General features: G+C 50.6%; 7 protein-coding genes across 7 annotated transcripts; 3 read left to right on the top strand and 4 right to left on the bottom strand.

The window, feature by feature from the left end:
• Positions 1-9: 9 nt before the first annotated feature.
• On the bottom strand, positions 10-3,237 carry BO85DRAFT_431792 (DEAD/DEAH box helicase). Its single transcript, XM_025658347.1, has 2 exons — positions 2,935-3,237; positions 10-2,866 (listed from the first exon to the last, which is right to left on the bottom strand). Exons 1-2 carry the CDS (start codon positions 3,207-3,209, stop codon positions 181-183), a joined length of 2,961 nt encoding a protein of 986 aa, XP_025510335.1. The 5' UTR covers positions 3,210-3,237; the 3' UTR covers positions 10-180.
• A 251-nt stretch (positions 3,238-3,488) lies between these two features.
• On the bottom strand, positions 3,489-5,460 carry BO85DRAFT_524467 (putative choline transport protein; the record flags this gene model as incomplete). The annotated part of the gene is made up of 5 exons (XM_025665417.1): positions 3,489-4,421; positions 4,473-4,965; positions 5,024-5,103; positions 5,162-5,208; positions 5,278-5,460. The coding sequence occupies 5 exons, from the start codon at positions 5,458-5,460 to the stop codon at positions 3,665-3,667; spliced, it is 1,560 nt and encodes a 519-aa protein (XP_025510334.1). The 3' UTR covers positions 3,489-3,664.
• A 4,155-nt stretch (positions 5,461-9,615) lies between these two features.
• On the top strand, positions 9,616-12,133 carry BO85DRAFT_472762 (uncharacterized protein; the record flags this gene model as incomplete). Its single annotated transcript, XM_025662578.1, has 6 exons — positions 9,616-9,633; positions 9,725-9,786; positions 10,334-10,441; positions 10,523-10,804; positions 10,860-10,993; positions 11,052-12,133. 6 exons carry the CDS (start codon positions 9,616-9,618, stop codon positions 11,717-11,719), a joined length of 1,272 nt encoding a protein of 423 aa, XP_025510333.1. The 3' UTR covers positions 11,720-12,133.
• Positions 12,134-14,703: 2,570 nt separating this feature from the next.
• Positions 14,704-17,207, top strand: BO85DRAFT_205034 (polysaccharide deacetylase family protein). The gene is made up of 4 exons (XM_025654567.1): positions 14,704-14,877; positions 14,961-15,146; positions 15,338-16,429; positions 16,519-17,207. Exons 2-4 carry the CDS (start codon positions 15,053-15,055, stop codon positions 16,971-16,973), a joined length of 1,641 nt encoding a protein of 546 aa, XP_025510332.1. The 5' UTR covers positions 14,704-14,877; positions 14,961-15,052; the 3' UTR covers positions 16,974-17,207.
• BO85DRAFT_204993 (ATP-dependent Clp protease ATP-binding subunit) lies at positions 17,173-20,448 on the bottom strand. Its single transcript, XM_025654566.1, has one exon. It carries the CDS (start codon positions 20,229-20,231, stop codon positions 17,442-17,444), a length of 2,790 nt encoding a protein of 929 aa, XP_025510331.1. The 5' UTR covers positions 20,232-20,448; the 3' UTR covers positions 17,173-17,441.
• A 378-nt stretch (positions 20,449-20,826) lies between these two features.
• Positions 20,827-22,003, bottom strand: BO85DRAFT_463983 (uncharacterized protein; the record flags this gene model as incomplete). Its single annotated transcript, XM_025661958.1, has 8 exons — positions 20,827-20,859; positions 20,892-20,907; positions 20,944-21,068; positions 21,153-21,176; positions 21,482-21,590; positions 21,700-21,733; positions 21,844-21,875; positions 21,978-22,003. The coding sequence occupies 8 exons, from the start codon at positions 22,001-22,003 to the stop codon at positions 20,827-20,829; spliced, it is 399 nt and encodes a 132-aa protein (XP_025510330.1).
• A 586-nt stretch (positions 22,004-22,589) lies between these two features.
• BO85DRAFT_463982 (uncharacterized protein) lies at positions 22,590-24,401 on the top strand (the record flags this gene model as incomplete). The annotated part of the gene is made up of 4 exons (XM_025661957.1): positions 22,590-22,652; positions 22,756-22,938; positions 23,326-24,153; positions 24,258-24,401. 4 exons carry the CDS (start codon positions 22,590-22,592, stop codon positions 24,399-24,401), a joined length of 1,218 nt encoding a protein of 405 aa, XP_025510329.1.
• Between the last annotated feature and the right edge of the window lie 586 nt (positions 24,402-24,987).

The raw sequence follows: 24,987 nt of genomic DNA, 5'->3' as shown, positions 1-24,987 counted from the left end.
CCGTAGTATCAAGAAATGGAAAATAGGGACTCCAATTGCATACTTCTATATACACAATATACTAAGATTCACTTAACCCATGCATGCATCTATTCGTATAAACTATACTATATGTATGTCGGTATGTATGCGCCTCTATGTGTATACGTGTATGTGTACCGTAGGAAGTCGATATATGAATCAATCCGAATCCGGAATAACCACAACCGAAGAAGACGCCAGAGTCCCGTCCTTGCCATCTTCTTTCGTCTTAGGCTCAGGCTCAGGCTCAGCTGCTGCTGTACTGGCCTTCTTGAAGACGTATTCGATTCTATTACCGTCCTCATCTTTGAGCAAAGAAAGGAGCACATCGTCGTCGATGGTTGATTCGAGTTGTTCGGCAGTATCTGTATCGGTGGCGGTGAGATGGACGGGGTCTATGTGACAGTATTGTGATAGGGATTGCTGGATTCGGTTCTTTTGTTGGTTCGCGGGTTCGGTGTTGTCGTCTTCATCTTCGTCTTCATCGTCACCCTCGATTTTGGTTCCCGCCCTTGACCTGCGAGTTTTGGGTCGGGATCTGGATCTGGATCGGATTAGGCGCTCTTGCTTCTCCATGTCTACTTGGGAGGCTTTAATGAGGGTAGGAAGATCGGGGAAGTCTTCGAGGGAGCTCGAGGATGAGTGATCGTCTTCCTCGTCTTCGTTCTCAGTCGCTGTTGGTGGGACAAGTTGTCCGTTACCTCCACAGTCACAGCCTAATAGCTCGTGTGTTTGGCACTTGCTTTCTTCGTCCAGACGGAACAGGTCTTTGAGCTCGTCCCGCGAAAACTGGGCCACGCTGTCCCTCTTCTCCATGACGCTGTCGGCAAGCCCGATTTTGGTTACTTGACGCTGCCAGATCTTCTCTTCGAGGCTGCCCTTGAGGAGGATGCGGTATATTCGGCAGTGACGCTTTTGGCCATCACGATGAATACGTGCCATGGCCTGGATGTCGGTGGCGGGATTCCAGTCCACGTCGAATAAGACGAGTCGACTGGCACCTATGAGGTTTAGCCCGGTACCTCCAGCTTTTGCGGACAGGAGGAAGGCGAAGCAGAGGTTCGATGGAAGGCGATTGAAGTCCTCCACCAGTGATTGTCGTTTCTGCGCGGGGGTGGAGCCATCCAGGCGGAGAAAGGGGAGGGAGAGAGACGTGAGTAGGTTTGCTAGTAGATTCAAGGTAGAAGTGTAGTTGGAGACAAGGACTATTTTCTCCGAGGTTTTTGTGCGTAGACCATCGAGTAGCTGATCCAGGACACGGAGTTTGGCACTTGATGAGGGAGTGAAGTGGCGTAGGAGGTTCGGTGGTAAAGAGGATAAGAGAGCGGCGATGGTCTCGCTGGGCTTCTCATTCACATCTCTGGGTGTAAGCAGAGATGGGCTATTGCAGAGCTTTTTGAGGATAGTGATAAGTTGGAGAGCACTCTCCGAGTTTCCGAGGGCGCTTTGAAAGACTGGGGAGGCGAGGACGTTCTGGTAGATGGTCGCTTGCGTGCGCGTCGCCTTGCAAAATAGCACATACTCCGTCTTCGGAGGGAGATATTTAGCCAGGATATCGGCTGTTCTTCGAAGCATGAATTTGGAGGTGAGCTCTCGGAGCTCCTCATTCCTCGCCTCTCCCTTCTCTATGTCCTTTCTAGTGGCCTCGGGCTGTCGGCTCTTGACGATCGGGCCCTCGAATTCCCTAACAAACGACTTGAAAGTTCCCAAGACGCCGGGGTTGACAAGGTCTACCGCGGCAAAGAACTCCTTCAAATCATTCTGAATAGGTGTACCGGATAGAATGATTCGCTTTGTCGCATTCAGGGACTGGATAGCTTGGCCACTCTTGTTCTGAAGCGTCTTCAGTCTGTGACCTTCATCGGCAACAATGATGTCGACCCCATTGCTGTTGGCTAACCCTTCTTGCACCGATCTGAGCTTCTCATATCCCACAATCATCACACTGTAAGCCCTTCCTCTCGTAAAATCAGTGAGCCGTTTCCTCTTGTCATCGAAGACAAAAACTCCAATTCGTTCATTTCCAAGCCACTTGCGAAATTCCTTCCTCCAATTATTGATTAAAGTGACCGGACAAACAATAAGAGCTTTCTTAACAACCGGGGGATTATCGTGTACTGGGTTTTGCTTCAGAAGTGTCCACAAGAGGGTTATGGTTTGCAAGGTCTTCCCCAAACCCATATCATCTGCTAGAATAGCCCCTTCACCGTTGAAGGACCTCATTCCCATAACACATTCATACAAGAACTGAACACCTTCGCGTTGATGAGGTCGCAAATGTTTAGCCAGAAACGGATCGACGACAACATCAACAATTTGTTTCCCCTTTGGCACCGAATCCGGCCGTTTCATGACCAGCGCTCCAGGCTGACTAGGATCATGGCGTGGAACCGGCTTCTCCAAGGGTGTGGGTGGCAAAACAGTGCTTTCCAACAACGGCCTTTTGTACGTGCCAGTGACCGTTCCTTTCCTCGAAGCAGGGTTGGCGAGCGTTGGTACATTAGGCTTTGCAGGTTGACTCTTAGCAACAGTCGTCGAAGCAGAAGTACCAGTACTGCTTCGAACAGGAACGAATGCTTTGGTAGGCGGTGTTGTCGAAGGAGGTGGCGCCTTTTTCGCTTGCAGGTACTGACGACCAGACAAGTACTCTTTCTTAGACAATTCGGAATCGACTTCCACTTCCTTGCCTCCGATCGATAGCATTACACCGGGTTCGAGTCGGGAGCCATATATCACCCGTCCCATGTCTCTTCCGGAAACATCCTGCAAGTAGGCGTAGCCATCGCGTATTGTCAGGACACCGTCGCCATCCCACGTTTTATTTTTCTTCGTAGTGACTTTGCGCCTTCACAGCTCGTTAGCCTACATAGCTATCATGTAAGGACCGAGTAGAACAAGATAGACTGAACGTACCATAGGACATTGAAATACCTATCTCCAGTGACATCGCCAGGGCTTACTGATTCCGCTGAGGGTTCCACATCCTTCTTGAGTTGAGTTACAGGCTTCAGCGATCGTCCAGCGGCTGGAGTGGTGTTCTCAACATCTGCCGGATATTCTGGCTGTAAACGCGGCTTCTTAGCTGGAGGGCCGTCAGCCTCGGAAGTCTCAGTTGGAACAGCTGGTCTCGAAACAGTAGGCTGAAGGGGTTTCCTCATCGAAGGAGGCTTGAATGGCTTGAAAACCATCACGATTGATGGCTCCTGATGCTTTCTGCTGGACAGTTGCGTCGTGGAGTTGATGAGTCTTTGCTGCACGCGACAGCCTCGAGACGCGCGGGTGTCGCGACATCACGTGATGATACAGTACTTATTGCCTAATACGGCAGTAAGACATGCCGTGCCTTGTGGAGTCTATATGTTATAGCATCTACATTGTCTACATTGGATTCAGTCTCTTATGGAAGCTTTGGAAAGTTTCTGACATGATCTTTGGTTCCACAGCACGGTGTTTTTCCACCCACGGAGGTCAACGCATTGTATCCAAACCGGATCAGTGTCAGGATTATATACAGCTCATAAATATTATTCTAGATATATTTGCGTCAAATAGAGCACAGCGTTGAGTGATAGGCCAACAATATTGCTCGGTCTGATGCGCCTTATGTTCATAAGTCAAAAACATCATCCTAATCTAACAACGCTTAGTCCGCGTCGGCCACAATCACCTTGTCGGTCATAGGAATAGACTTGGGCCCCTCATAGGTGTTCATGCGGAAAAGCCACCAGACAGCCACGAAAATCGTCAAGCCTCCAGTCATCAGACTAGCGTAGTTCATCGAAGCGGCATCGGTGGGCAGGGCGTAAGGGAAACAGAAGATCACAACAAAGGCAAGAATGTAGATGCATGCCAAGAGGTTGACAAAATATCCGATACGGCCCATCCAGAAATGACCAGGTGCGAACGAGGACCGGCGAGTAAGCATATGCGGAAAGATGGCGGCGAAATACGAGAGACTGGACAGCTGCACGAAGCAGCCAACGAAAGCGTTAAAGGCAGTGGTGGATCCGACGTAGATGCAAGCAAGAATAGTGACAATGCCACCGCATACCAGGGTGGCATTGAAGGGGTTGTGCATCCGCGTGTTGATATGTCCGAGCCAGCGAGAGAAAGGAGTTGCTCCGTCACGAGAGATAGTCCACAAGGTGCGACCAGCAGTGATGTAGCAACCAGCGCAAGTGATGACTGTGGGTATGAAAGCCACGATAAGCAGACCGATTGCACCGCCCCTGGATCCTGTTGCTTGACGGTAAATCTCGGCAAGGGGGAATCCGTAGACGCTATTGATGACTGCGTCGAGATCGGTGATTGAATAGAAAATGGCCATCATGTAGAAGATACCGGTGATGAAGCCGACGCCCATCTGAGCCAGAACAGCTTTGGGAATGTTACGGCTCGGCCTGTTTATCATTAGTATACCGAAGATATTATCGTCATGATGGGAAAGTTACTTAGGAATTTCCTCCGCGAGGTGTGACGAGCAATCAGGAGTGCCCACACTGTATGCTCCATTGAGCATACCGGCAACAAAAACGAAGCCCTGGCTAGAATATCCGGTATCATTTTCCCAGCTACTCCAGACATCCTTGCTTGTGGCATAGCCTGAGCCCTTAACATGGGGCATGACCGCACACACGATGATGGTGATTAACACACCGGCCAAGATGAAGAACATTCCAAGATTGCCGATATGTGGGAGGAACCGGTTCATAAAAAGGACGATGCAGCAGCAAAGCCACGTGCAGATGATGAAGCTGACAAAGATATGCCATGCCTGAGGGACGAAGCCAGGATGCATGAGGGCATACATAGAGACAGTCTGCTGCCCTAGGATAGCGGACATGGAGGCAGCACCGAGAATCCAGGCGAGCGAGTTCCAAAAGCCCGCGAAGAAACCGCAAACACGTCCGTACCTTCCCGCTGTGATCGAAGCCCAGTGATAGACTGGGAGTTCTGTCAGCAACCTAACAAAGTCATGATCAGTGATTGTAGAGGAGCATACCTCCACTAGCAGAAGGCATTCCAGATGCCAGTTCAGCAATCGATGCTGCAACAAGCCAGTAGCAAACTGAAACAGCAATACTAGAATCATGATTAGCCATGGCCTTGGACCTTCCTCCAGGGTTAAGTGGCGTCATACAATTCGTAAATAACACCTGATGGTCCTCCATTGCTCAGTGCAGTTGTCTAAGAAGATACTGTCAGTTGATTTACTCTACCATAAGTATGAAAAGCGTCGAGGCTAGCTTAGCATACCACACTGCCACCTTGAGCAATCCATGTATTTCCAGTCGTAACAGCGACAGCGCAAATACTCAGTAGACTGAAGTTCCGTTCGACTTCCTGACGATGACCTGAGGCGTTGACCACTTCGATCGAAGTCGAATCATCCCCAGCCTCGGCTGTTCCAACTTTCTCTACTTCCTTCTCGGCGGCCATTTCGATGGACGGGGCGGATACGCAGAAGATTGAAACTGGATTTGGAGACGAAGAGACGAGACGGCAAGACGTATATGTCGATAGAGGCGTACAAATGAGAGATTGTTTCCGAGATTAATCAGCGAAAGACTGCTCTTGTGCTTGAGGTAAACGAATCCAGGCGACGAAAGCAATAGTGTATAGAGACCGACGAAGGAATGACTGAAGTTTGCGGGTATCGATTAAAATGGCAGCCTCGAATTATTCAGTAGAACGTAGGCCTCGACATTGCTCCTCCGATGACCGTAAGACCGTGAAGAAAAGGGAGTATGAAGATCAGGGAAGTGAGCAGCACTGGGATGAGTCCCAGTTTATAGTTGATTGGGGAAAGACAGGCAGGACCCAGGCAGGGCACCCTCCTCTCTCTCACTATACAGCAGGGAGTAGACAGTATGAGACCGACCTAGCAGACCCGGTGGTTCTCCAACTGGTGGAGCATCCTGGAACCCTCAAAGGGAAACAGTCCAATCATTGCCTGAAGAGACTGGCTAGTGGTGGCCAACCTGGACGGGAGCGGGTCGGGAAGGGCTTCTGACTGGCTCCCGCCGGTCACTAAGAGCAGCAGCACGCGGAGAGACACCATTCCCAAAGGGGGAGCTGTAGCAGATATACCTTCATCTGCAATCCACTGATCCCCTCGTGGTTGAGGTTGATTTTAAGTGTGCGATCATAATTTGGATGGGATGGAGTCCGGATGGCAGGTGAACAGGTCTTTTTCCCCACAATGGGGTATCCGACTTCATCTGTGCTTTTCTTAAGAGGTCTTGGAGATCATGCTTGGATATATGTACAGTAGTACTGAAGACCGCAGGTGGGTGTATCGGAGTGACAATCGAGTGTATTGTCAGAGGTGGATGATTTCACAGCGAAGTTCAGGCATATTGGATAGTGGAACAGAATGCCTTATCTACTACTCATGGCTGTTCACTTTAATCTAATAAGGAGCCCTGATAAGATACAACGATTAGAGAATTATAAACTTGATAGAAGCTTACAGACTGCTTCTACTCCCTGTGACACAGTGATATCTCTTATCTATACTAGACCCAATATACTCGGCAAATTCTGCAGTGGTACCTACCTTCGGGGGATATTCTTCTTCATTGTAAGGTTCCTCGATGTGGAAGTAACTCACTCATAGCCCCGTCTGCTTAATGCCACCGAGAAAAAAAAACCCCATGTAACCACAGCTGTTGCCAAGCCCTGAAGAGTGGAGACCCTCCGATTGTGGAAATCGCGCCACGAATCCATCCGACCGTGGGCTTGACTTTCTTTGTTCTCTGTTAGACTAACCAAACAATGCCACTGACTTTTTCGGTTCCCATTATCCATGGCGATTATTCACATGTTGTGATATGGTTACAAACTTGAGATAGTTAGTTCTCATATTTTTGAGCTGATGACGCTGAAACTCCCATAGGCGCGGGGTTTTAGCCTTGAACGTTCTAGTGCGCCGAAAGAAGTCCACGCTATAACTAGTAAGCCTGGCGCAGCGCTTACACTTGGGATGTTCGTTCGGCTCGGCCGGAGGTAGGACGTGGGTGCTTAGTGGGCAGGGGGGACTCAGCTACCACAGAACTAGCCCTTCAGCTTGAGTTGTATTTTCCGAAGGGTCTGGCCAACTCTTTAACGTAGTACTTCGTGGCGTAGTAGTATGACTGAATCAATGGCTTGGAAGAACGGACAGCGACATACTTCCGTCCCGTTTTTTATTTATTAGCGCAATTACTGTCTAGAACAATCAAACGGGCATTAAACATTGTGAGAACCCATTTCTTCCAGAACCGAAGCTGATCTCTCCTAGAAACAATAAGCTGTCTCACTTCGCACCTTAGCGTTCAGATAGTCTTCTCACTCAATATAGATCGAAGGATCTCTTGCAAAATGAAACCCATCTACCATCTACTCGGAGAAACACCGGGAGTCTCCCTAGCCCTTCATCAACGGCCCCTAATTAATAGCGTAGGAGTGATGCGAAACGGCCCTTTTCTTGGGTTAATAGTTCACCCAAAACAATGGTAGTGATGGCGTAGCTGCAGCGGGATAGAATCCCGCTGTTCCAGAACACGGACCATACTCTTGATGACGGTGGATTTGGTCAAATGAAACCACACTACACAATCAAGTTTTGTTAATAATCCTCCGACTAAAACTGAGCCCAGTCGAAATCCTTCACCCTGACTGGCGTAACCCCCCAAAGTTTAATATAGTACATCCCTGCTAGTTAAGAATCGTCTAGGTTCACCGATCTGGTAATCGATCGTGTCCATCGCCTTGATTGGATCGAAGGATTCAGTCTAAACACCACCCTGCAGCCCAAGTCGGTGGTGATGTCGCATATAGGCATGGTTTGTCTGAAACTAGGTTGCCTTCCTTCGGGGCTTCCGAGGGCTGCTACATTTATTGTTAGAGCAGATTGAGGTCATTCACGGGCAGATTCCGAAAGTATAGGGGGATTTTGAACGGATACGAGGGGTGTATTGATAGAATGAATTGGGGGTAGCCATATTGCATATTATACTGAGCTGAAGTTTAATCTTTAGGGGGTTCCTTGGGTTGTGGTCTTACTATCCGAGTTTCAGAGGGATCTAGAAGGGTGGATAGAGAGTAAGCCTACAGCACGCAGCGCGGGGTACCTTGCAGGGTGGGATGACCTGCGAATGCATAATCTTCTTGATAGATAAGGTATTAGTTTTCGCATATATATTGTGCACGTACAAAGTCCTACGTACACAATCCATCAGGATCATGCCATGCAATAGAGCGAACTCGAAGATTCAGGGACACTCGGATCGTCCAGATGGTTACTGAAAGGACTAACAGACCCCTGACTAAGGTAGCATTGATTAGCTCGAGGCAGCAGCAGCAGCAGCAAGTCGAACAACAAGCTCCCGGTGTAACACCTACTCAATTGCGTACCACTCCTCGGTTAATCCACCACGAGATGGTGTCGCTTGCATCCTTCGTTAATAGCCCTGGTTTTCCCGAGGCTAGCCCGATCCTGCCGGGTCCATGATGCAGCTAAAGCCGCAGATGTTGACGTAGAAAACACAAATAATTCGCCGCAGAGATTATTCGTGAGTGGCTAAATGGAAAATTAATTAAGAAAATACGGCTCAACCCACCAGCCAGTGGTTTGAGATTTATGAATGGGCATAACCGATCGCCTACTCCACGGGGGAGATGGAATGGGCCCATGGCCCTATGACACCCTGGCGGGTTAAAGGAGGATCTACTCGAGATCGACTCACACGACCAAGGCAACAGGATGAAAATTTCTACTTTTCGACATTACAAACTGTAGTAGTACCACGAAATTGGAGTAGTTCTACTTTGTAGGATGGGCCGAGCCTTCTTTCTCTTTTCTCTCATAGGCTTCAGCTAGCTAAATGCTTAAATACTTTTCCCGGCATGGAACCATCCCTTCCGTCTTGGTATGTGCAAAGAGCCAAGAGAGCTGGCCGGCTCGCAATATCGAAGCACAGGCTCGCTGTCTTTGCTGACTGGCTGAATTGTGGAGGAAGGGGGGGAGGGGGGGCACATTAAAGTTCACGGCTAAGTGGGGCCCCTGATCCAAATTAAGTTGCCACTAGCGGGAGCCCACCGCAGAAAATCAAATAAATACACGCAGGCTGGTGGGTGACACAACTGTATTGTGTCCGTTTGGTGGAGTTTTTGGCCTTTGTGAATTAAATTGCACGTTCTTCGGTAGTCTAGTACTTAGGCGTGGTCAACGGTATAATTAGCTTCGCTCAAATTTCCCCCGTTTCCTGTCGCACTTGATATCGGGTGGGTTATGTCTACGAGCGAGTATATTGTGCTGAGTTCATACTTCATAATATTTAACACCTATCAGCATACACACAGAGGTTCAAAGGAGTCGCACAGTATACGTATGCAGCAGTGGAAGTGGGGTTCGATGGTCGATCGCTCCAGTTCGTACCTGCGAACAATTGCTCCATGATTCAGGCGGCAAATATATGCCCCTCATATTGGCCACTCCTCACCGTGCTTGGAGTTGGGGGAAAAGAAAGAAGAAAAATAATTACATTCTCATGAGCATAGTACTAGTACTGTCACTCCAATAATACCTTCTCTTCCCGAAAGGAAGCAACAATGCTTGGTAAGGCCCAGGTACCGGACGAATGGGAATGGATGGAAGTCGGCAAGTGTCCATGGTATACTTTTGGCCAGCTCGAATTCAATATTCCTACTTCCTCGCAAGGAACCTTGGATCCCCACGTTAATCCCTGCTAGTTTGGCGTCGTGGAGACAACCCATCCAGAGGCAAGCAGTAAGCAGTACTAGTAGCCTACTACTGTACACAGTAGTAGTGGAAGTAGTGGGAGTCTAGCTACAGCCCCGCAGCCGACTTGGGCCACTACGGATCCGCTTGTCTGATTTACTTCCATTCGGGCACTGTCCGCTCTAACCCTGAAGGTGTTGCTGCTGTGCCCCATGCGCTGCTTTCTGTCCTCAGAGGGTGTTAACTCTTTGGTACTAGTCTGGTTGATAAACCCGGCCCCGGCTCGAGTCCATACTATTCGCCCATCCACCGATGCACACGCATCGTCAAGGATCGTTCCTGGATTCTTTCATCTCCTCTACCCTGTCTTCCCTATCGCTACTATGTGGACAGCTTATACCTAAATCTGGATCGCTGATTGATTGACTCGGACGCATCATCCCTCGGCCAATGTGCCGGCCCTAGAACCTTATTATTGCAATATGTGCGTGAATCCTTTTATATCGGCTCATGTCCCTTTTGGCCCCTGCATATGTACCCCCCTCCCTCAGGTGATTTCAATTGACCGGCCTTATCGCATTCCTCTAGGCTGCACTCGAGTGAGATGGCGAGCCTAGACTCTGCCTTTGCGACGAGCTTCGCAAAAGAGACATGGGCCCTATACAGCGTGGGAGTATTGGGGGCCATCCTACGATTGTGAGCTCCCTAGACCCAGAGATATCTTCTGCGGATGACCGTGCATCTCAGTCTTTCTTACTGACCATCTCATTCGTATAGCGTAGCACGAATACGCCGATTAGGTTACCAGAACCTTCAAGCAGATGATTACTTGATGCTATTCGCGGTGGTCTGGTATACTTTATTATGTGTCGCTCTCAATGAAGTCGCCTCTGGAGGCGGATCAAACCTGATGGATGAGAATGATAGAAAGCACTTAACGCCTGCCATCAAGGCGGATCGTGTCAGGGGAAGCAAATGGGTCTTTGTATCGGAGCATTCCTTCCTCCTTGCTATCTATGCCATGAAGGCATGCATGTTGGTTATATATGCCCGCATCACGTATGATTCTCTACCTAGCAAGCACTATTCTCCAGCCTAACATCATTCTTACCAGCGAAGGATTACGCCAACGAAAATGGGTGACTTATCTCGCTGTCTATGTCGCCCTCGGCTTCGTTGGCAATGAATTGTCTTTGTTCCTAATTTGCCGGCCTTTATCGAATTACTGGGCCGTGCCTACTCCCTACGGTCAGTCGAAGCGATAAGCCCTGCGAGAAATATTTGCCAGTCACTAATGTCTGTATAGACCAATGCTCGACATATCAGTACTATGAAATTGTTCAAGGATGTCTATCAATATCTGCGGACGTCTTCATGCTTATCATTGGCCTCCCACTTATGGTTCAAGTTCGAGTGCCTCTTAAGCAGAAGTTGATTCTCTTGATCCTATTTGGCATGGGAATCTTCGTCATTGTCGCAGCCCTCCTGAACAAACTCTATTGTCTCGTTCCTTCTCTCATCTCCTATGTTTACATGAACTGGTATTTCCGGGAAGCGACAGTAGCTATCCTGGTCACCAACCTACCCCTTGTTTGGTCTCTCCTTCGCGATGTGTTCCCCGCGCTCAAGAGTTGGACCGGAGGGTCACGACGAGGAACCACCGAACGGTATCGGACTGGTCCCTGGACAAGTAAGGGATCTGCATTTCGTCACTACGGTCCCCACAGTCAGTTGCAATCTGGCGAATACAGCATGCACAACTACAACCAGAGCACCGTTGTTGCGCCCCAGAAGACTATTTCGGAAGTCAGCCTGGAGCCGAGCGAAGATCGCGAGCCCAGCGAGGACGGCTCCGAACGGGCCCTCAGAATCCGACAGGATGTGACGGTGACGGTGGAGCGTGAGACACGACCACCTGAGTATTGGGAGTCCAAAAAGGCCCAAACTTCAGAAGGCCGACTCCCGGAACCATGAAGGACACGATTGTTTCATGATACTTACTTCCTTTCTCCGTGAATTCATTTTTCTCAACGCTTGTATAGAAACCCTTATTTTTTTCTCTTTCTCTTTTTGGACAACACTCTCTTGATCAACTTTCTTTCCTTTCACGGCACCTCAGGTGCCACTAGCGGACTGATCTGATAACGGTGTCCGCTTGACTATTGTACATAACTTGCTGGGCACCCCATCGCTTAACGTCCATATTTCCACTGATCATCGGCATGTGGGGGACCAAGATGCCGAGAAGGCATCCACTACGACTATGGTTCGGAAGATAGATGGGGGGATATTTGGCGCTTAGCGACGAGGATAGACAAAAATTATTGTGATATATAGTAATAGATAGACAATGGACTATACGTTCATGTGAGCCGGTTCCAATTTCAGGCCGCGTTTGGCAAATGTTTTCCAGAAGGTCGTCTTCCCTGGGACCATCCGTAGCCTGCCGACCCGTGACCTGATCGTCCCGTGACAGGCCACTTTGGGGTTTACTTGCGAGTTACCGTAATATATGCCTACTTTGGCGGACATGCTACGTAATAATGGAAAACCTATGACCAACATTACCTGTCTCCTCCCCTCCTCAATGATGTGCCTGATTAATCTTTAGTTTTCAGTCCCTCCCTCTCTCTCTCCTCTCACGATCACCATGCTGGCTTCTGCATCTCCAAACTTCAAAGGTGCTCTCCATAAGACTATGACGTCTGGTACGGGGGCTGGTTTGACCGGATCCATTCCATGGTCTCACTAAGACCGGTTATCAGGCGATACTGCATCTAGTAAAAGATCAGGTATCACTCGTCTACGCTTCTCTTTTTGACAACGGCGAACCTTAACATTGGTGTCCGTGCCAAGAGCAGACAGAGGTTGGCTGACAGGAACTTAGTTCACGCTCTGAAGTTAAAGAACTCCTACGGCCAAGGGGCAGGTGCCGTCCGAAGAAGCCGGGGCCTGATAAACTTCGTGCTGACTTGGTCTGCTACTAGGTAGTAACCTTAACTTCTACCGCGGCCTCTTTGGCAACACTGGGAACCCACTATCTTCTGCAGAACTCCCCAGCCATCATAATCATCAGTCATCCAACCATCATAAGTACCAACAATCATCAAAGAGCGTCTCGGTCGGGTAGGGATATCCTTTGCTCAGATTGGCTGTACCCAAACACCTATCTGCGCGACTATTTGGCAAGTGGTCCATGGGACCACTCACCCCATCCCCCACCCAGCAGCAACCACTTTAGGGAATGATCTTAAGTTTAGATGCCCCCGATGCCGAACTTCCATCATTCGGCCCACGGGTCTGTTCAGCGCGGACGGAAATAACTTGCTCAGGTGCGTACGCCGTACGGAAGGCATGGCTGAGTAGCAAAGCTTTCCACAAATCGAACGCATGCTTTGCGCTGTAAGGTACAGCGACAGTAGCCGCAGCCGACTACCCCAGTGATCGACATTCGCACCACTGGCCAGCATCTCCAAGCCTGAGCCCAATGGCACGAATCGCGAGCGCAGCGGGATTTGGAGAACTTCAACAAACCCCGTCATTCGCAGGCTTAGAATCGTAGTGTGGCGCTGGTTTGCCACTATACTACAGACTACACACTCGGTCTTTTCAGGTCGAAGTGAGACTAAGATTGTCCCTCAAAACAACACCATTGTCTCGCTTTTCCTCTTTTTTAGGTATACAGAAGCAAGTAGGCAAGGCTGTGCCAGATCTCGTCTCAGTCTCGGTGACAGCAGAATAGCAGATTGGTGTGGACCGCTTACGCCCGTGCCTTACCTCTCAAAGTCTGCCGTTTGAACTATTGAAATGTCTCCCGGGCTTGACTTTGGTTCATCAAATGTCACTTTCGCCCATTGTGCCCCATAGACTTTCGGAGTACCAGACTTTCACTTGAGAGAGAGGGCCACCGCTAAAGGAGAAAATCACGCACTATAATGAGCAGTTACTTGTCCCGCTAAGCGTTCGGTCCTAAGATAGTTTCTCTCACCCGAAAGCTTATAGATTCTCAGCATCTTGCGACAGTTCATGCAACATGCCAGCACGGTCCCCATTGCTCGGCTGCCTTTGCAGATTTCTGAGCACCCTGCATTATGGGTGATGGCACGGTACCACTTATACAGCTGTGCCTGGGATATTCAATATACACTATCTTTCAAAACACATGGGGTTTCAGCGTCTGGTCGCACAAGCCCACACCTACTTATACAGCATTTGAGTCTGTGTTTTAAATCTTGATTGAAATAATACACCACGCGAGGCAGTAGATTCGCGGTACATCCTCTGCAGTTCGTCTTTGTACGGGGACTGCAGATCCACGTGGCTTTAGTTCAACGCATGCTGATCACCTCGGCGCGAACTGCTGAATCCCTCACTGACTGATTTAGCGTATGTTGGAGGGGAAGATGACGAGTCCTCCTGTGAGCTTCATGATCTCCGTTTTTTTGAGCCAGTCGATTAGCGTTCCCTCCTAATCATTCTGTGTTAGAGGGTGCTTCGTCCGAGACATGGGAGACGCCGCTGAACTTTGTTCACGGTTGTGAACATTTCCGACCAGTGCACCCCGAATTTCTCCCGTGGGCAACATGGCGGAGAGCAACCGTGCTGAGAGTGGGCTTGATTACTCTACTCGGTACCAACTCCTTATCCTATCGCAAATGAAGCTTAGAGCGCTTTTCAGGAGCAGACGCCGTTTTCTTGGTATGGATTGGTCTATGCACTAACCAGCGTACTTTGCAGAATTCTTGCATCCGTCGACTGTCGAGACCCAACCACTAATTAAGCACAATATATTGCACAGTACCAGCGCCACTGGACTGTGGTCTAGAAGAAATTATGTGTTGGGCGCCGATATTAAGGAGACGCACGTTATCACCATTGGTAGCATTCCTATTAGTGATGCTGTGTTGTCATGTACTACTACTACCTTGTCCCGATTCGGCATGACTGGCACGTGATGCGGGGCTGCCTCTTCCCCTCCAGCTTCATCTATACGCTTCCTTTGCATGCCTATTGACAATTACTTTACAGGTTAACGTTGAGTTGACCTCATCCAGAATCAAGAAGGATATATTCTAGTTGCATTGAAGGAAGCAGCCCGTTTGATGTTCTGCATGCGGCATAAGTTCTCCTTTGTAAGCACTTGTACTCTTTAGTCGCTACTACCTTACCCCTGCAAACAGTATGCCCGGATCTGTAGACTGACCGGGTGTAATAGCTTGCGTGCTACTGAAGGCGGACTGAATCTCTAATTAAAAGAGATACACTGAAACTCTATCAAAAGCAATTCCAAGGACCATCAGGCCTACCATGCCTCCATCATTCCTAGGCCTTGAGGGTCTTCACGTCTTCGTCGCTGGTGCCGCAGGAGATATCGGTAGGCGAGCGGTGCAGGAATTCCTAGGTATGTTGCTTACATACTCTGTCTGTGCCAGCTGGAGGCAAGCCCCAAACGTGTTTTAGCCTACCATCATTTTGTTGTTGATGACCGTAGTGACAGCCACCAGCTGTTGCTGGACTATTCTATATGTCACATTCCGCCTTTATGTGCCTTGCGTTCTGCATGAGACAGCTCAATACTAACCATATTCACAGACCAAGGATGCAAAGTCACGGCGTTTGATCTTCACAATGTGGAAATCCCCGAAGCAAACAGAAACGATGTGCATCCTAGACTTCACATCCTCAAGGGCGATGATACAAAAGAGGAATCCATTCAATCATGCATTTCCCAAGCCAGCCAACGCCTCGGCCCCATCAGTGTCCTCGTTGTCAATTCCATAACCAGTGGACAAGGAAATGACCTCCCCATTTGGGATCTTGCACTGGACACCTGGGAGAGAACGTCCCGTGCCAATCTACGGGGAACCTTCCTCACGATCAAGCACTTCTTGCGAGCTGCACAAACAGCCCAGCAGTCTGCCGGCAAGCAGCTAGAAAACCTTGCTATTGTTGTGGCAGGAGGCGAGACACCTGTACAGGCTAAATTGTACACTGAGTTGGCCCAGAGGGTGAAGAACGATATAGTCCGTCTCAACAGCCAGGCGAGAATCAACATCATTGCCCCGGTTGAACCCGCAGCAGGGACACAAGCAGACTCAATTCCCCGAACTATAGCGTTCCTATCCTCCCACCGCGCGGCCGGACACCTTACAGGCCAATGCCTCAACCTGAGTAACAATACGCAAAGCGAATCTACCTCAACCAGCCTTACCCCGTCCATCCCCAGATCCCTCACCAGAGTCAGCAAAAAAATCCGCGTCGCCATAAGCATCGACCTTGACGCCGTCTCCGGCTGGCTCGGCACCGGCAAAAGCCCAGACAACATCCTAGCCGACTACTCAGCGGGCTTCTTCGGCGCGAAAGTCGGCGTTCCGCGTCTTCTGAACATGCTCAAGAAGCTCAATCTCGCAGACCGGTGCACGTGGTTTGTCCCGGGCCACTCTGCCGAGAGTTTCCCGGACGAAGTACAACAAGTAGTCGACTCCGGCTGCGAAATAGCACTGCACGGCTACGCCCACGAAGGTGCCTACCAAATGACGCCGGAACAAGAGCGCGACGTCCTAGTCAAGTGCATCGAGATTGCCAAGAAACTCACGGGAAAGAAACCAGTTGGCTATCGAGCTCCCCTATACCAGCTCCGTGAATCAACTCTAGATCTATTGGAAGAATTCGGCTTCGAATATGGTATATTCCCCAACCCTCCTTGACCTTTCCTTCCACTCCATGCCCATCTACCACACAACAACCTACAGACTAACGATACCAATAACCAGACTCCTCCATTACCGAGCACGACAGCTACCCCATCTTCGCCCCCCGCCGCCCAGCCATCGAACCCATCGACTTTTCCAAGCCCGCCGCAAGCTGGATGAAGCCCCTCCCAGCTTCCTCAGACCGACGCCCTCTCGTTTGTGTCCCTTGCAACTGGTACATGGAAGACATGACGCCAATGCAGTTTCTTCCTCATGTACCGAACTCACATGGCTACACGGACGCGCGGGTCATGGAGAATATGTGGAAAGATCGATTCCTGTGGATCAGAGAGAACGAGGAGGAGCCGCTGTTCCCTATTCTCATGCATCCGGATACGAGTGGCATGGTGCATGTGATCGGGATGCAGGAACGGTTTTTGAATTGGTTGAAGAGCTGGGGGGATGAGGTGGAGTTTTGTCAAACGGTGGAGGTGGCCAAGTGGTTTAGGGAGAAGGAGATGGGGAAATCTGCCTAGGTAATAAGTGATGAGACCTGGTTTGACTTATGAGCTCGGAAACTAGTAGCATTGCGCTGGTACTCTACTCAGATACTAAAAAAGGGTTTGTTCATTTGCTTACGTCTACATACTATAAAGAGTAGAATATTGGAGTGATTAGTTTATTTAAGACATGAGAATGTGACATTCAGTCCAATCTATCATAATTACTATACACACAAGTGCAAAGAAAAATGTGCATGCATGTATGCCATCTAGTAGTTGATAGCAACAATCCCCCATATTATCATATCATATCACCTCAGAAGAATGCTATCAGCTGTACAGCCCAGCCCAATTTCTTCAAACATATATGCAACGCAAGTATGACACAAAATTAAGCACAAAGAAGAAAGAAAGAAAAATGGAAGAAGAAATCAAGCAAATTCATCATCTCATCATCTCATCGTAAAAAAGAAACAATCGCTCAATCAATCACTTTTCCATCTACTCATCATACAAATCCATATCTCCACTACCATCCTCCATCTCCGCCAACGCCTCATCATCCTCATCGATCATATCCTGATCCTCATCGACCGGAATATCATGATTAGGAAGGACATCGATGCGGCCCTCACGCATGACCACCTTCGCGACTTCACCATCACGCACACTACCGCGCAGAATCAACACAGCCAGACGGTTCAGCACCTCGCGCTCGATGATGCGTCCTAGCGGACGAGCACCATAAGCAGGGGAGTAACCTGCTTCACCGAGGTAATCCTTGACTTCGTCGGAGCATTGGATAATGACGTTGCGGTCATTGTTCTCCAGACGGCGCTGCACCTCTTCCAGACGGAGGTCGACGATCTTGCGGATCTCGCGCTTGGTGAGACGGTTGAAGATGACGGTGCTGGAGATACGGTTGAGGAATTCAGGAAGGAAGTAGTCGCGCAGGGCGCCCATGACCAGCTCGCGGGTTTGAGGGTCGATGCGGCCGTCCTTGGTGGTTGGGCGGGCGAGGAATTCGGCACCCAGGTTGGAGGTCATGACTACGATGCAGTTCTTGGCGTCGACGATTCTGCCTTGGCCGTCAGTGATGCGGCCGTCGTCCATGAGTTGAAGGAGGACAGTTAGGACTTCCTTAGCGGCCTTTTCGACTTCATCGAAGAGGAGGATCGAGAAAGGTCGGCGGCGCAGGCTCTCGGTTAGTTGGCCACCGGCATCGTGGCCGACGTAGCCTGGGGGTGCGCCGATCATGCGGCTCAGGGAGTGACGTTCTTGGTACTCGGACATGTCGAAGCGGATCATGGCCTTGGGGTCGTCGAAGAGGAATTCGGCCAGGGCCTTGGTCAGCAAGGTCTTACCGGTTCCGGAGGGACCGCAGAACAGGAAGCTAGGGGGTGAGTTGGGGTTGCTGAGACCAGACCGCTGGAGTCGGATGGCGTTGGAGACTGAGGTCACCGCTTCCTTTTGACCAACGACGACCTTGCCCAGGTATCTCTCCATGTTCAGCAGCTTGTCCTTTTCGGTGGTCTTGAGCCGGGTCACGGGGATACCGGTCCAACGGGCGACGATTTCGTTGATTTGGTCGGGACCGACTGCGTCCGCGAGCAGAGCTTCGCCGGCATCGCCCTGGCGTGCCCGTCGCTCTTCATCAGCCTTAGCACGGTCGATCTCAAGTCGCTCAATGAGAGCCTTGGTTTCGGGAATAGCGTAGTACTCGAGATCGGCGGCGGTCTGGGTGTCACCAGAGCGCTCTGCTTCATCACGCTTGACCTTGAGGGAGTCGAGCTTGATCTTGGCGTCCTGGATGGATTTGCTGCGCTGCTTCTCGCTCTCGTATTTCTCGCGCATAGGACGCAGCTCTTCGGTAACGTTGGCTGCTTCTTGCTTGGCGGCCTCCAGACGGGCTTTGGAAGCATCATCCTTCTCGCGCTCGAGAGCGTGGATTTCGATCTGCAACTGACGGAGCTTTCTCTCCAGGTTGTCTAGCGCTTCGGGTTCAGATTCGCGGGTCACCCGGACGGCAGCGGCGGCTTCATCGATCAGGTCAACTGCCGAGTCGGGGAGTCGGCGTGCGGTCAGGTAGCGCGCAGCCAGCGTGGCAGCGGACACGATAGCACCGTCGAGGATGTTAACACCGTGATGCACTTCATACTTCTCCTTGAGACCACGCAGGATGGAGATGGTCTCCGGAACGGAAGGCTCCTTGACGAGGACTTGCTGGAAACGACGCTCGAAAGCCTGGTCCTTTTCGATGTACTTGCGGTATTCGCCCAGCGTGGTCGCACCGATGCAGTGCAATTGACCACGAGCGAGCATGGGCTTCAGCAGGTTGGCAGCATCCATGCCACCTTCGCCGCTGGAGCCTGCGCCCATGAGCAAATGAATTTCATCGACAAAGAGAACAATAGTGTCTTTTGATTCTTCGATCTCCTTCAGAACGCCCTTCATCCGCTCTTCGAATTCTCCGCGATACTTGCTGCCTGCAACAAGCGAGCCGACATCGAGAGACAGCAGCCGGCATTGAGCCAGGTTGGCCGGAATATCTGCGTTCACGATACGACGAGCCAGGCCCTCAACGATGGTGGTCTTTCCAACACCGGGCTCACCGATGAGTACTGGGTTGTTCTTGGTCCGTCGACTCAGGATGCGAATCACCCGACGGATTTCCTCTTCACGGCCAATGACAGGGTCAATCTTTCCCTCTCTGGCCAAAGCAGTCATGTCGATGGTGAATTTCTTCAGGTTCTCGTTTTCGCTTTCGGCATCGGCAGTCTTGGAGTCGACCCGTTTTGTACCACGGATCTGCTGGACAGCACTATCGATCAACTTGACGTTGGGAATGTTGGCATCGGCCAAAGCGCGCTGAACCTGTGAGTCCTGCGCGGCAGAGAGGATGAGGTGGTCGATGGCGACGTAGCTATCCTTTTGCGTCTTGGAAAGTTCGGATGCCGACCGGATGACCTTGGCAAGTGCAGGAGAGACACTGACGGTCTCTGGCGGAGGATCCTGCGAAGGGAGACGAACCAGCATTTTCATGAGGGATCGTTCCAGGAGTTGTGGATCGCCATGGGCGCGTTCGACGACCTGGCGGAAGAGGGGGGCGGAGGAGGTTTCGTGGGAAGGATGAGCGGGGGCTTGCTGGTCTTTGGATTCATCGGGAGAAGGGTTGAGGAGAGAAACGGCGAGATGAACAGGGAGGATCTGTGAGTGAGAGTATTGCTCTGCCAGGCTGCTGGAGTCCAGCAAGGCCTTGTTGGCTCTGTCTGTGAATTGGGCGCCGTTCATGTTGGGCGGAATGTGAGGGAAGAATGTGGGATGGAAATCAAGCTAATCAGTTTGATTATGGTAAGTTGTGACACAGAAGGTGAGAGGTGTATGTATGTAAGTGAGATGAGGAGATTGAGGAAATGTTCAAGAGATTATGTGGAAGCAATGTTCCGTGTGAACGAGAGAAATTAGTCTGCTGATTGTGTCTGGTGAGAGAGAAAGAGGCGAGACGAAGATGATGCCGACTTGCATAATATAGAGCGTGACTTCAGATGCCCGATTGGGTTCATGACGACACTGGCAGCTTCCACCGCCTTCCAGAAGCACCGCCAATCCGCCAGAAGTCACGTGTTGAGGCCTGACCCTGCTGGCTTGTTCTGGCCTGATGAATCAGGCCATCAAGTGGGGGAATTATATCCAGTCATGTGACCTGACACTGGCCAGTTGCCGTTTTCGGAGCCGAGATCGCCCAGATCGAAAAGAATCTCGAAGTCAAATTCAAATTCATATTCAAATGATATTATTGTGTCTCTCTCTCTCATCAAGGTCTCGCTCAACTTGAAACGGCCAACTTCTTGTCGTATCCACTATCGCCACCTCTATTCTACGATGACTATGTCCCGGGCCATCTCATTAGAGTCTTGCCCTGACATTTCCAGGAATCTGTCCGGCGCTAACGGCGCCAGATTCACTCCTGGCGTGTTAGGATGTTAGGATCGCCTCCAGCAACAGAGAGGAACCCCCCACGTTGGCGTCGCCCGGGCTTGATTGGCATGCAATCCTTCTGGTCTGGCCGGGATTAAAGTTCCTGGTCTTGTTGGTAGTGGTAGTGGTGGTCCATGACAACTTCCAATACTACATGTACTTGAGGACTTTTCTGCTGATACTTTCTCAGGACCCGGGAAGGGCGGGGAGTTAACCAGCCCTTGTTCTCCTGACATGAGATCGTGAACATCTCCTCCCCTGCCCTGCAACCAACAAATTCTATTTCTCCCCCTGATAGATGATGGATCGGAGACATCTATCCCGATTAATTCTCTTCCGTGGTGAATATGATTCCCCCGCCTCACAACCCCTCCACGCGATCAGCGCATCGATATGGCCTCATCAGGTCATTCCAGGCCCGAGCGTGACGTCAAGCAGTGGGAACCCCCCTCTTAATTCTCTCCCTGGGATGCTCAAGCCTGGATGAGCCAAACTATTTCCCCTCTGCTATCGCCTGGGAGTTCGTCCTCCGTGAAATGTGAGACACCCTCCAGGCTACGGACCCAGTTCCGACCATGAAATGCAGGCTGAGAAGAGATCTGAGTCCAAGGGGAATAAGCTGTAGATCGTAATTCGCAGTGGTTGCAGGGATCTGTTCGCCCTTTCCGGAGTCTTTCTGCCGGCCGCCAAAACTACTACTTTACTCCCCTTCTAACGTCATGACTATGACTTGAAGGATTTGATAAAGGTCTTATCCACCGCCACCAACAATGGCCTTTACAGCAGCGATATCGCAACACTGGTACATGAACTATCTTGCACCATCTGCAGACTACCAGGCACCGTTCAACTTTCATTCCTTATGCGGCATTAATTCCAAAGAGTCCAGGCATCAACAGTGGATAGCAAGAGGGGCTCCCATTACGTTTAACCCCTCGACTAGCCCAGCACCGTTGTCTGGTAGACAGTAGTGGTGTGGATATCGCACTCGTACTACTTGGGACCCTCGACGCTCGTAGGACTGACTGACTGGCTTATCCGGTCCATCCACGGGTCAACCTTCCCTGTTTTGTTTTGCCTGGCATTGCATTGGTCCTGGAGTTTGCAGCGAACGACCGTCCGTCTGCTTGTTGGAGCTGCGCTTCTGATTCGTGATACCTGCCCTTTTTTTTTTTACCTTCCCGCGTGGAGGAGGGCAGCCCGTATTTCCATTCATTCCCCTCCGTTGCCTTCAGCCTTGGTCGACATTCCTATTCCGGATCGAGAGTATAAAAAGCCCCTCTCCTCCATCACCGGCTGCTCTTCTACTCGCCGTGGTGTTTTTTTTTTGTTTTCTTGTGCTTGTATCTTCTGCTCACCCAAAATCTACGGGGGATTTGCAACGACTGCCTGACTGGGCATTTGTTCTTGCAGATTATTGCATCGGAACAACAATACCAAAAAAGCAACAGCTGCTTCATCTTCTCTTTGGACGGGGACTTTAGTGTTTCCCAGAACAGTCCTCTACACCGGCGGTGAAATTCCCTGGTAGAAAGTAGTGTGCACTGTTGATCTTTTATAATATCGACTCGGATCTTGAATCGGAAACGGTTCATTTTCTGCTCTTTTCCCTCTGGTGAACCAGCCAGTTATTCAGCCCTGGTTGCTCATTCATCATTACATCGAATCAAGATGTCTCAAAAACCCATCTTCGTGGCTACCCATCCACGCGCCTGCTCTACGGCCTTTGAACGAGTACGCGTGATCCTCGCATTCCATAGTGCCGAAAAATCAAGAATTAAAAAAAAAATGAAGCACACAAAACAAGAAGATAAGAACCTGCTGACACCTACAACAGGTCTTCATGACCCGTCGGGATACCATTCAATGTATCCATGAGCCGTTTGGTGATGCCTTCTACTACGGGCCTGAACGCCTGTCGGCCAGATTCGCCGACGACGAACAGGCTCGTCTGGAGAGCGGCTTCAGCCAGTCGACGTTCCAGACCGTCCTGGCCAGAATCGAGCGCGAAGCTTCTGAGGTCCGACCCTTCTTCTTGGTCGCGTTTCTTTCTTTCTGCGTTCTACACTCTTTCATCCCTCCCTCTCTGTCATTATGCGCCCGGCCGAGGTGAAAATCCCGGCTGGATGGTCCTTGCCCTGCATCGTAGAGGCCAGTTGCCAATCTTTTCCATCCCCCTTCCCCCCTTGATGGGCCTGGGACCTGCGGCATCTGCATGCCTACGCAGGTCCCTCTTCTCTAAATTGATGCGCCTCTTCTACAAGCCCATGATCGCACGAGGTAGTCACCTCACTGTCATCGTCAAGATGTCGTCGGATCTCACCAGCCCCAATCGAGCCCTTCACACTCTACTTTCCTACATGATTCTTACTCTACTCGGTCGCTACGAGATACTTACCACCAGCAGGGCAAGCGAATTTTCATGAAGGACATCATGCACTACCTCCTCCCGCCATACGGCAAACCCGCCAGCATCGCGCCATCTCTGAACAGAATCAAGCGTGGCGTGGGCACCGAGTCTAACGGAGAGACTGCTCCCCTTTCGGCTGTTGGCGCCAACGGCACCAACGGCCACCACGCCCAGCAGCTGAATGGCACAAGCCCAGTCCAGAACGGGACCAAGAATGGGCTGAATGGCCACGCTGTGCTGGACCACTCCACGCCGGTGAAACCGGCCACCACTCGGGAGCCGTACCCGTACGACACGGCAGCCGAGCCTGGCAATCCCACCGTGATGCCCACGGAGATCCTCTCCCAGTTCCATTTTGCCTTCCTCATCCGCGATCCCCACCACAGTGTCCCCTCCTACTTCCGCTGCACCATCCCGCCCCTCGACCAGGTGACGGGCTTCCACAACTATGATCCCTCCGAGGCCGGGTACGACGAGCTGCGTCGCACCTTTGACTACCTGCGTAGCGTGCGCCTGGTAGGCCCCCACATTGCCACACAGGAGCGTGACGCCGACGACATCGACAACAAACTCCGACCGGTGACGAACGGCCTCAACGGGTACGAATCCGGAGCGGAGATCTGTGTCGTCGATGCCGACGACATGTTGCAGAAGCCGGCAGCCATGATCGAGGCATTCTGTCGTAGCGTGGGCATCGAATATACCCCGGACATGCTGTGCTGGGACACCGACGAAGACCACCAGGTCGCTCGGGAAAAGTTCGAGAAGTGGCGCGGCTTCCACAACGATGCGATCGAGTCGAAGGGCCTGGTTGCTAGAAAGCATGTAAGTTATCATCAGTAGACCCTACACAGCTTTCATCTGTGCCCCTTGTCTATATGCTATGAAAGAAGTAGTAGTTAGTCACTAACACCACCACCACCCAACAGCCCCATGCCGTCAAGACAGAAGAAGAATGGGACGCCGAATGGCGCAAGAAATACGGCCCAGAGGCAGCAGACCTCATCCGACAGACCGTTGACGCCAACATGGCCGATTACTTGTATCTGAAGCAATTTGCCATGCGCGTGTAGGTCGAGTCAGGTCAGGATAGGACAGGTTGTCCTTACGGGCCACCATCGGGGAGGAAAGAAGAAGAAGAGAGACCACCGGACAAAGAACCGGGGGACCGGATGGATTTAAGGAAGAATGATATAAAAAGAGGGGTCAATCCACTCTTTTAACTTCGGAATGGTATGCTGGGTGACGAATGCTCAGGCATGATGAATTCTTAGCTTTGATGACGCCATTTGATGTGATGATGATCTGTGCATGTTGAATTATTTTTTGACTGTGATTTGTTTGTGACTTCTTTTCATGAGCGATGCATGCATGCAAGTATGTTAAGAAAGGAAGGGTGGGAGATTGAATTAATTATGGTGGAGTATGATTGATTCGCTATACTGGTGTTCTTCTATGGTAGTGTAAATGTAGATGGTGTTGGTGTTGGTGTTGGTGTTAGGTTTCTACCCGGGCTACGGTTGCATAGTGGAAAGAGTACGTAGTAGCGGTCTGACTCGTTGGTTTCACCCAACATACTTGCTGTCCTGCAATAATAGGACAAGATCATACAGTCAGAAATGACTTGATGAGTGAATTTACACAGAAGCCTGATCAATT

This window comes from Aspergillus piperis, assembly GCF_003184755.1.
Source record: "Aspergillus piperis CBS 112811 unplaced genomic scaffold BO85scaffold_32, whole genome shotgun sequence".
Taxonomy (NCBI): Eukaryota; Fungi; Ascomycota; class Eurotiomycetes; order Eurotiales; family Aspergillaceae; genus Aspergillus; species Aspergillus piperis.
The sequence above is the reverse complement of the archived record's forward strand: the minus strand, read 5'-3'. Positions and strand labels throughout refer to the sequence as shown.